Source organism: Lepidochelys kempii, chromosome 2 (assembly GCF_965140285.1).
Source record: "Lepidochelys kempii isolate rLepKem1 chromosome 2, rLepKem1.hap1, whole genome shotgun sequence".
NCBI classification, from domain to species: domain Eukaryota; kingdom Metazoa; phylum Chordata; order Testudines; family Cheloniidae; genus Lepidochelys; species Lepidochelys kempii.
Window position 1 is genome coordinate 224,399,396 of NC_136381.1, and position 11,969 is coordinate 224,411,364.

The 11,969-nt window shown below is 39.4% G+C and overlaps 1 protein-coding gene across 11 annotated transcripts in view; it reads right to left on the minus strand.

The window, feature by feature from the left end:
- The window catches only part of VPS50 (VPS50 subunit of EARP/GARPII complex), a 203,241-nt gene that overhangs the window by 159,224 nt on the left and 32,048 nt on the right, over positions 1-11,969 (minus strand). For all 11 annotated transcript variants that reach the window (XR_012157551.2, XR_012157552.2, XM_073333942.2 and 8 more), the window contains 3 exons: positions 11,581-11,703; positions 10,879-10,950; positions 3,634-3,687 (listed from right to left, as the gene is read on the minus strand). Coding sequence is in view for 9 of the 11 variants with exons in the window: in XM_073333942.2 (XP_073190043.2) it covers positions 3,634-3,687; positions 10,879-10,950; positions 11,581-11,703 (249 nt within the window). In the remaining 2 variants the exon portion in view is untranslated. The remainder of the gene's footprint in view (positions 1-3,633; positions 3,688-10,878; positions 10,951-11,580; positions 11,704-11,969) is intronic.

Genomic DNA, 11,969 nt, shown 5'->3' on the forward strand with positions numbered 1-11,969 from the left:
CAAACCAGGAGCCGCTACAGCCACTGACTGCAGGAGACAGGGATCCCAAGAACCAGATAGGAGACCTGTTGCCTACAGCCAACCAACTGGAGTCGGAGTCCCAGGGAGCTGCCTGTGCCAAGGAGCAGAGACCCAGTCAGCATATGGACCACAGCTTCAGGAGACAGAGTAGCAAGTGGCCCCAGGTGGGGAGCAAGTTGTAACCCAACTGGAGCAAAGTCAGCATGTTGCAGTAGTATCCCCGCTGACTAGGTGGCAGGGAGGGCCCAGTACCCCAGCCATCATTTTCCCCCACCCCAGGTGGTGGCCCCTGACTCTGGCCATTAGGCCACAGAGTCCTGAATCCAAGGGCAGCCATACTGACTCTGGCCATTGAGCCACACAGTCTTGAGTCCAAGGACAGTCTGGTAAACTGTAACCATGGTGACACCACACCCATGATTTACCCTAAAGAGAGACAGGGTGTGCATACACCACGACAGCACTGTATTTCAAAATGTGTCAGGTACTTTCCAAACATAGAGAAGGGCATGGCCTCTACTTTAAAATTCTACAATACAAAATCTGATTTAATTTTAAAATCTGACCTGATCTAACTTACCAGTTAAATCCAGTTTAAAACCTAGGTCATTCTAACACCATCTTCTGCTCAAAATAATCAAAGATATACTATGGAAGTGAGATATTATTGCATTCACACAAAAAGTTTTCTCTTTCCTTACTAAGGTCTTTGGTTTAGAAAAGTCAGAAACTAGATCCTGGTTTGAGCAATGGCTTAAATTCTATTCAAAGATTGCTTCCCATTGTACCTAACAATCTCCCCTTTAAAAAAGCTTTGAATAGCTAAGACTTTTGCAGGGGGTCATGACTTCCTTTTTCATGCAGAAATGCATTTAATAATAAATCTAATCTAATAGATGGCATTCAACTGAAATAATTCTGGCTGTCTGAATTCAGTAAAATTTATCCTTTGGACACACTCAGATTGCACAGATTAGGGACTGGGATGGAGTGCAGCTATTAGGTTCCTAGGGACAAAACCCTCAGTCCAATACCCAGACTGAGAAGCTGGGCAGATGTACTCCCTTCCCTCAACCAGATATGGAGTGGCTCTGCAGTGCCACTTCAACCCAGAAGCTGCAACAGTCCTCCTTTTTTGGGGGGGTAAAAAGTGCCCCTCTTCTAGGGGAGAACACACCAGAGAATCTGCAGAATGGAAAATCCACTGGCCCGGTCTATTCCCGATTAGTCCCCACAGGAAGTTCTCACAAAACAGGACCCTACTTTATACAGGGGATGCATACCACCTCTGTGACCTCCTCCCAACCATGCAGTGGAAATGCACTCACTTCCAGGGGAACCTGTGCAGGGTGAGGAAGCAAGGATAGGATTTTCTGCTAAATATGACCTATTATCATGAAGTACGGAACACAATTATTAAATACATCCCAGTGAGTCAGTGGGAATGCAAGCGCTCAGCCCCTCAGATAGGATTTTCTTGGACATTTGCAGGATAGGACACCCTATTTTAAAAGTCATGATACTAAATCCAGAGACAAAAATAGCCCCTGAGGAGCCCTAGCTATGCAGTTAACATGCTCAGACTTTTTAAACAGGATTATTGACTAACACAACTAAGGAGTTTTTAAAGTGCCTCTTATTGGCCTGATAGATTTTTGGAACCACTTTGGAACCACTGAAGCACTGTGCACTCTTGTATAAATCCATACATAGTACTATTTCAAGCCACATTAAAAGGCTGCTGTAATATGAAATGAATGCCTACTTTTAATGATGTGTGTGCGCACAATACCCCATTTGGTAATGCAGCCATTTTAAAATTAACAAGATATCAGAAGAACATTATGGAATTATGGATGAGGAAGGGTTTGTAGTAGTGAAACTGTTGTGTACAGAAAATAAACAAGATCCAAAACAGAAACTCCTTGCCAGAGTCTGCATCAATTGTCCATAAACAGCCTCTTTTTAAAAAAAATTTTTTTTTTTAAATGAAAATGCTTCTGTTTCATATAAGGTGTCAGATAGGGATAAATTAATAATAGTTTTCCTTCACACATGTAATTATAGTTTCACTCTCTGGATTTTAACTTTGGGATGAAAAGACAATACTTGTCACTGTCAGATCGCCTCCTCTTCCAGAGAAAAGTCAGGCTAGGGACATACTCCTGTGAGGATGGAGAAACTGTTTTAATGTTTCACTCTAGGATACTGATGGACCTATCTCATCTGACACTTCCAACTGACTATGGCCCTCAGCCTTTGAACATTCTACCAGTACTTCAGTGTAATACTATAACAATGTCTTATCAAGAAATATTGACAGGCTAGAATCTAGACACCCACTCTCTTTATGCCTTACCCAAGAGTCACCACAGTTTACAGAAGCTTTGCAAATGATGAAGCAACAAGGAAGAAAGCTGAAGTGTCAGCAGCAAAGGCAATACACTAACTCAAAGACTGAGAATGGGTTATTCTTACACTGGGGAACAGAAGGTTAGTTGTCCTCTCCCTCAGCTTCAGCAAAATCTCATCCAGTGCAACTCTTCAGAATGTGGATATTTCAATACTACTGTAATGGGGGCCTCATTAGAATCTACATTAGATTGGCAAAATGGTGAATCCAAGTTTCCTTGACTCTCATGGTTTAATTTGTTTCTTTGGGGAATCCTCACTTTGATTTGCGGAAAAGATGAACCAGATCCTGGCGGACCTGACCAATCTCATGAGAGCGCTATCAGAATAAGAGGGCATTAAAGCTATCATCTTCTCTAGGGTTTAACCCCGTTTTGCTCATTGAAGTCTCTTGGAAGTGCCATGTCCAACTTACTTCTCTGTTGGACACACTTCTCATGAGTTGGTAAAGACCAGTGGAAAGTTTGGAATTTGTTACTGATGAGGATGGTTAATGCCTTATTCATGGAAGCAAGGTGCAAGCCATCCTTCAACATAAACAGTAATGAGGCTCCTGCTCAAGCCCCCTCCAGCTGCTACCTCATCTATAGCCTCCCATTTCTGGAGCATCTTATTATGATTATGTTGGAGCAGCTCCCATGACATCTCAGTCTTGTGTCCTTGATTCCTATCAGTCTTGTTTTAGACTTTAGTGTAACAATTTAGTTCCTACTGGACACACCACACAATTACTTTTGGATTGTCAATTGGAAAGTCAATGCTAGATTTGTTGGATCTATAGGAAGCTTTTAAAACCACTGACCAAGTAGTTTGCTTCATCTTCAGAGGCTTGTTTGAGCTGATGGAATGCCCTTTTGTTACATTCATTGATTCCTCTGGTAATTAGTAGTAGCAGTGTTCTTTGGACAGGGCTTTTAACTGATTTTGCCATTTTTTAAAAAAAAAAATAGGGTTGATTTGGAATGGATTACTATATTGATTTAAGCATCTAAGTGCACTGATGATGGGTATCAACATGACTTAAGTAAAACAGCCACAGAATATAAGAATTTAAAGACTACACTCTCCCACTGACAACATGAATGATCAACAATTGTGCCTAAAAAACAGATCAAGCTGAATTACAGTAACATTAGCTGGTGTGATTTAATAATTCACAGAAGGCATTTACAATATAAATACATAAGTTCATTATCTTACCTTAACATATGCAGGCTGCTTTTCAAGAATCAAGTCTGCAACCTTTTTAGATACCTTGAAGGGGAAAATATTACATGTGAGGTATCTGGGAAGTATCCAATCTCTATGCTGAAAGATCTGCATTAAGAACTCTGAAGATTTCCTGTAACTCTTAACATTCTTAATCATTCATTGACTAAATACATATGCCAAGAAAGAAGTAAACGTTCTAAGATAATGACCACACTTCTCCTGCAAGTAAAAACAGGCGTATGTTTACAGCTCCCATTTGGGAATTAGTAGATGTTTTCAAATTAACCTTTTAGCCCTTTACCAGCTAAAGAGCATACTTGAGTAAAAATAGAAAATATATGGAGCACTGGAGCCTGATATATTCTGTTTTCCATGTTATTAGTGTGCAATTACAAATTAATCACCTACACTGGAGATTAAACAAACTACAAAGGAAACTTTCCTTTCATACAGCTACCATATTATATATAATTTATGCTAGTTTATAATCATCCTGTGCATGGCAAAATCAACTTAAGTTTTCTGTTGGTGTGCAAAACATAAGCATTTTAAATTTTATGTTTTGCACTGCTCTGAATTAAATTGTAAATGAAGGGCTATTCTACTCTGAGAATTACACCCTATATTGAATTTAAAAAACAAACATCTTTTCAGTGTACATACACATAAGAAAGGGTGAACAATGAAAAAAATACCAAATAAACCATCAGTAATTTATGAAAATCATGTAACATTTCCAGGTTCAGAACAGTTTTCTTCCAGCAAGGGTTAGGGATGTTTAAGGAGACACAGGCTCAGCATCTGAAATGAGGGAATGATTTATGTTGCTCTTAAGCACTTCTCTCCAGAGATGGGAATCAGAGGAGAGTCTGGCTGAAGCAGTCAACCAGCTCATCCATCTTGTTTGCTGAGGAGAAATGAAGAGGTTCTTTATGTGTAACAGGTTGCACACCTGCATTGTTAACCATGATGTGAAGCTGGAACCCTGGTCAATCGGCATTTCCTGTGGCAATCCTCCAGTGGCCATACCAGCTCAATCCCTATTCTTCTGAAACACAACCAGTATAAGGAGGACAGTAAGAGTCTGGCAAGATGTCTTTGGTACCATCAACTGGCAATCTGGGCAAGCGGTGCAGGAATGTCACACATCTTTATGTATTCCCCCACATACACACACAAAAATCAGTCCAACAATCATAATACAGATATATGCTTCCTTGATTGCCCTGCAGAATGTCTGTCATGTGCCTGATAATGTAGTTCTCTTTTACAGGATCAGGGAATTACCAGTTTGTTCTTTATCTCTCCCAGTTTGTATCTGTGAAATGGAGAGACCTTGGCAAAGGGTACCCTGTTCTTGGCAACAAATTCTCATCTCAGACCTGACAGACTAACTGCACTAAACAAATATCCTACAGGATATTTATCCATAAAGAGTAACTTGTAAGGTAACTACAGAAAGCTCATAAATTGTCAAGATTCATAGTCATTGCAAGATGTACATAGAATCATAGAATATCAGGGTTGGAAGGGACCTCAGGAGGTCATCTAGACCAACCCCCTGCTCAAAGCAGGACCAATCCCCAATTTGTGCCCCAGATCCCTAAATGGCCCCCTCAAGGATTGAACTCACAACCCCGGGTTTAGCAGGCCAATGCTCAAACCACTGAGCTATCCATCCCCCCCAACATAGATAATACTTAAGGAATAACATTTATATTGAAAGTATGGTTTATGGACTTGCAGTAGAAATTAGACACCAGGATCTAAGATATCTTGGTGATGACCCATTCAAGCAAGATGGAGTTGTCACCCCTCCTTAGTCAACTGGCAAGGTAATTCAAGGTTCTTTTGTCTACTCTTGCCACATCCCAGAACAGTCAATGGAAAACCATCACAGGCAATTCCCAATGACCAAAAGCAGTTGGAGGTGACAAGGAACATAACAGCAGGCAGGAGATCACCCTGGCTATGAATTGAAACAAACAACTGTTTCAAGTACAAGAATGTAGAGTGAAGCCACTCTATACATTCATGGAGTAAATCCCTAAAAAAAAGTGGGGGAGGGAGGGCAGGGGGCTTTCATGGACCTTAATTCTTGTGAAACCAGCCAGCTCTGCAACAGACTGAATTTTGAAGGGATAGCCTACTTTATTATATAGAAAACGTGACTATTGATATATGTAAACCCAGGTTCAGGTTTCATTATTTTGTTTTGTGTTGTAACCCATCATTTCTATCACTTTCACTTCTAGTTAAATCTTTAGTCCTTAAATAACCTACTTTTGTTTTATTTTAAGGGCTCGCAAGTGCTACATGGTTTACAAGAGCAGTGGTTTATGACAAAACTTGGAACACTTCACCTCTAGGTGCAGAGGATCTGGAATTTTTGTGAATAGCCAATGTCAGGGGCTGGATATCACAGGGGAATGATGCAAAGGGACTTGGGAATTGAGGTGCACCTATTGTTAATCTGCCTGATGAAGGAAGGGCTGGCATAGCCAAGAGGAGAGCATTTGAGTGGCTGAAAGGGTAGTGCTGTTAGAGAGCTGAGTCCCAGCCACCACAAAAAGACTCCCTCTCACTGGAAGCAGAGGTTAACAAGGGGGACTCACAGTACCATCACAGTAACTATCACTGCCTTGTACTTTCATTCAAAATGCAGAAACTGGGCAGCTAAAAGAGGTAACTATTGTATTGTCTACAATTGCTATGGCCCCCTTGTAAAAGGTGTCTGACGGAATCTCCCCAGATCAATCTGGATATGATTCTGTACAATCTCTGGGTCTTGAGTGTTGGCAATTGTCTCTTCTCTTCAGGTTCATTCTGGTGATGTACTTCCCCACCCACTTAAAAACAAAACAAAACCAAAAAAAACTTCCCTAGTTCCTCTGTGCAAGTCACTTTTTCTTGCCTATCCAGACTCTCCCTCCCACCTATCCTTGCAGACACAGGTGCCGGCTTCCTCCTTTCCTTGGGGGTGCTTGGCCCTACTCAGCCTCTTCCTGCCCATTTCCACCCCCTCCCCTGAGTGCACCCTGTCCCCACTCCTCCCCTTCATCCCCCAGTGCCTCCTGCATGCCACACAACAGCTAATCGTGACAGGAAGGAGGCACTGGGAAGGAGTGGGAGGAGTTGATCGGCAGGGCTGCCGGTGGGTGGGAGGTGCTGGGGGGGAGAGGGGGAGCTGGCTGACGGTGGGTGCACCTATGATTGCAGACCCTTGTTCTGAACTGATCCATACCTTTAAGCAGGAAAGATACACTGGTGCTATTCTATTGGTTCAATTACTAAGAGTTTCATTCACCAGTGTAACCACCACCGTATTGGTAAGGTCTGGGGGTGAAAGGAGTGTATTTCTTCCTCAGAATTTGTCTGTAGTGCTAAAAACAGAAGACTTCTAATACCCATAGCTAGAGCAACTGTGCCAAGCACCTGTCTCAGTCTGTGCTAGAATCTACCCCCACCTCTCAAGCTTTTTGTTTTTTTAAATATATTTATTTACTATTCAAGTTAAATATCTTTGCAGATTCAGCACTTACTTGCAATTGTTCTGTCATGTGAAATGCATTTAAGTTATCACCTTCTGTTCTCTTTTACATAAACATCCCACAAACAATAGCCATACATCCCAGGATCGTCCATCATCATTTATGCAACCATTCTACAAGTCAGCACTACTGATAACATTCAGTTGTGAGTAGGGAGAGCAAGACCCAGTCACTCCACTGAATGACCATATAATTTCAAAGGTTGCTGAATACCAGTAATACAATACCTCCTATTTTAGGAGGTTAAATATTCTCTCACACAGTCATCACAACTTCTTCTGATATCAACTGATTTAGTAATTTCATTAGGTAATTAGCATTTTATGCAAAGGCATCTTGTATAATGTACGATTAAACGTACAACTAAGCTAGCACAACTCTTGTTAATATCTTTTCACTTTAGAAGCCAGAAATACAATTCCGAACAATGGGACTGGCAACAATAGTCAATATAAAGAAATTGCAACATGGTATGAAAAACAAGAATTAGTTCAGTTTTTCAAAAATAGAGCTGAATAAATGACTACACTTTTCTGATGCCAACTGAAAATATGGCTACATATGGCACTTTACTAATTAAAATGAAAAGCAAACTGATGTGCAGGTAAGACCCAGCTTTCTGCTGTACAGATTAAAGACACAAGCACTAAGATGATATGATACAGACAGTAAAGAGCCCTGAGTGTGCTGGAATCCATATCACATAACAGAACAATTGCAAGTACATGCTGAATCTGAAAAGATATTTAAGATAAATCACTGAGCCCTGTTCCTCACAGAACCACCACATCAAGTAATTTAAGAAAACATGACCAAGATCAATTGTACAAAAGCATGTGGTGAAACCCAATGAAAAAATGGAATATCAAGCAATGTTTTATCATAATCAAGAGGTCATTTTGTAATTAACAAGAAAGTCAATAGAGCATATGTTAAAGATTCAAATTCCAAAAGGAAAAAGCACCACTGCAAATGACTAATATACCTTTAAACTACTACTGTAATTATATATGTCAACTAAAGATATACACACTGAAATTAGGATCTACAGTTATGGAAATGGTAATGTACATCCACCTTTTTAAAGGATGTATTTATCAGATGTGCTGTATCGTCAGTCAATATACTGAAATGACCTAGTCCTGTATGAGCAGTTTAAAAGTAGTGTCATAAATATAAAGGGAAGGGTAACTACCTTTCTGTATACAGAACTAAAAAATCCCTCCTGGATAGAGGCAAAACCCTTTCACCTGTAAAGGGTTAAGAACCTAAGATAACCTCGCTGGCACCTGACCAAAATGACCATTGAGGAGACAAGATACTTTCAACACTGGAGGGGGGCGGAACAAAGGCTCTGTCTGTGTGATGTTTTTGCCGGGAACAGATCAGGAATGCCCTTCATAACTCCTTAAGTTAGTAAGTAATCTAGCTAGAAATGCATTAGATTTCCTTTTGTTTAATGGCTGGTAAAATACGCTGTGCTGAATGGAATGTATATTCCTGTTTTTGTGTCTTTTTGTAACTTAAGGTTTTGCCTGGAGGGATTCTCTGTGTTTTGAATCAGATTACCCTGTAAGATATTTACCATCCTGATTTTACAGAGGTGATTCTTTTACTTTTTCTTTAATTGAAATTCTTCTTTTAAGAACCTGATTGCTTTTTCATTGTTCTTAAGAGCCAAGGGTTTGGGTCTGTGTTCACCTATGCAAATTGGTGAGGATTTTTAATCAAGCCTTCCCCAGGAAAGGGGGAGTAGGGCTTGGGGGGATAATTTGGGGAGAAGATGTCTCCAAGTGGGCTCTTTCCCTGTTCTTTGTTTAACACGCTTGGTGGTGGCAGCATAGGGTTCTAGGACAAGGCAAAGTTTGTACGTTGGGGAAGTTTTTAACCTAAGCTGGTAATAATAATCTTAGGGGGTCTTTCATGCAGGTCCCCACATCTGTGCCCTAGAGTTCAGAGTGGGGAAAGAACCATGACAAGTAGCCTGTGTGTAACAATATTTTTAGAATTGTACACAAAAAATGAGATGCAGAATTCTGTGGTGCTGACATACATAAAATATGTTAATGTCTTCTTAACACTATTGATTTAAATTTTAAATTGGTTTGGCCCCAGGTAATTATATCCCACACAAGATTTAACAGGGAGAAGAAAGATAAAATTTATACCAATCACCCAGGTCTCCTGCAAAAACACCTCATTGATTTCTTTCACCATATGGCAAATGGTTACTGTCAACAGGATCTAGAAGTGGAAAGGATACCCTGTCCAAATGACAATACCCTCCTATGCTAGGAAGAAATTTAAAACAGATTAAGGAAGACGTAAACAACAGTCTTGAGGAAAATAATCATGACAAGATATTTCTGCTGTTTACTAAAGAATTTGTCTCACAAAAATTTAAATATTTTTATTTGCAATTTGCTTTTTCCTTTATGTGTGCACTGTGGTTGAGAAATCCTTTTACTTATATGGTGTGGACAGTCAGCATTTGGCAGATACAGAGACAACTGGTTCCCCCTCCATCAAGTCATCTCTCTGTCCTGAATATTCTCCAGTAGATTTTCATGCTGTCACCAGGTGTCCGCTGCGAAACTTTTCTTCTTGGTGAAGAAAAAAAGAGCCCTGTTCCCTTTGGAATCTCATTCTTCCATCTCTTGAGGATGAAAAGACTGAAAAGTGCTGGCACATGTTTAACAGGCTGATACCTGTAGAACTTCAAAGCCAAGCTCTAAGAGAAGAAATCTTGAAGACACACAAGGTTGAAGGACTGAGGCTTTTTGTACTGTGAAGAGTCTAGTTACAGAATCAGTGTTTTTCTTCCTAATATTTCACTCATTTTAAAAACATGATTAAGCTTCCTATAGTAGTTTCACTAATGGCTATACTCCAATAAACTCTAAAAGTTACAGGAAGTTAATGCCTGATCTAATTACAGATATTTAAAAGACCAATGAACCAATAATTAATATTTTGGTAGGAAATATATTCTAGAAGGTGTATAATGTATTGCAAGAAAATGTAAGAAGTACCCTTGCGAGGTTATCCAACAGCTACACTGATTTTATTCCCCATAATCATGAAAGGAAGCTACCACCAATTCTCATATTTTATTTGTCTCATTCCACAATAATTGTGCACCAGCGTTCACTAGAAGACATCCACACTGGGAAAGAATAAAATTTGGCAAGGTAAAAATATAGCAAACCACCAACTGCAAATATAAACAGCCAACAAGATAGCTGTGCAGCTACATAATAGATTTGTATTTTGTTTAAGCTGTTTTTACATTACCAAAAGTTCCTCAAAAGAACAAAAAGTTAAAGAAGTTACAGTGCTGAGAGCAACATATATTTCCTTGTCTTTCAAAGTACTGGTAGACCTGAACATAGCCAATGAGGAAAGTCGATACTGCTGAAGAAAGAAGTGGTATACTGGTAAGACCTAAGGCCAAGTTGAACATCATATTTTACTGATCTTGATTTTCCATTATAAAAAAAAAACAAACAAACATAAAACTTAGTGCTAACTTAACTGGGTTAATACCTTTAAGGATCCAAGATTATTTTCAGCCCCATGTCATGATATTCTTAATAAATATAGGAAGAACTACTGGAGCTTACAACACGTCAGTAGCATCAAGTTCTACACACTCAACAAAGGAGGACACAGTTTTACTTACAGCAGCTTGTTGTTGCTTTAATTTGTCTCTGTATTCTTCCATTTCTTGAAGACTAAGAACTGCAGGAAGCTTCTGTATGTAGAAGACAAAATTAAAACCAATGAAAAATGAATGTAGATGAAGTGTACATATAATTAAATGCGTTTAGGAAACAATCTAATCTGCATTTAAAGTAAGGCAATGATAAACAATAAAAAGTCAGAGTTACATTATGGTGAGTATCCAGTAATGGATAATCAAAATCTCAGAGCTTTTTCTTCTATTCAACAGATTATGTACACACACGCGCACACACACACAGCAGAATCAACACGCAACATATTCTAGTTTTGGTTACTAACAAAATAAAGCAAAAAATACAGTTTTGCTGCCAAATCTAATCAATTTCCCAGTTTTAATTATTTGGGCCATTTCATAAACAATTTGATTTTTAAACTGTTTGGAAGCCCAATGGGCTAGATCCTATAGCCACTGAATTCAATGGGAAGATTCCCATTGATATCAATGGGTTTTGGATCAAGCCCTATACAACCACAGCATGACAGAGAAATCTTAATTCTGGGTTAAGGAAAAAGATAAGTCACACAAATAAATATTAGAAGTCAAGATGAAAGGGTGAACATTGACTAAACTAAATGTCATCGATTAATGTCTTTTAGAATACTGACTTGGGGGGGGGGGGGGAGGAGGAAGACTTCTTACCTCCAATTCATACTTCACAATATCAAAGGAATCATTGGAAAAATACACTTCTTCAATGCTGTTAATTATTTCTTGCTGGGCTTGAGGATCGGTTGGTTGTTCCCGGAGTTCTCTCAGCTCCTCCTTAACAAAAATATTGATTTTTAGTAAATGTAACTACATAGAAGGAACACTGCACTCTCAAGACAACCTGCTTTCCAAAGCCATTATACAAGCATGAGAGCCCTGGGTACAAAACAGAAACAGCTGTATTTTTCAGTCTGTTCCAAATATTGGACGTGGGAGACTATCCAAATAGCAGAACTCATGCTATAACTGCTGTGAATTGCCTAGTTATCGCTGTACCAATATACATTTTGTTCCTGAAACATGGTACAAATGTCTATGGG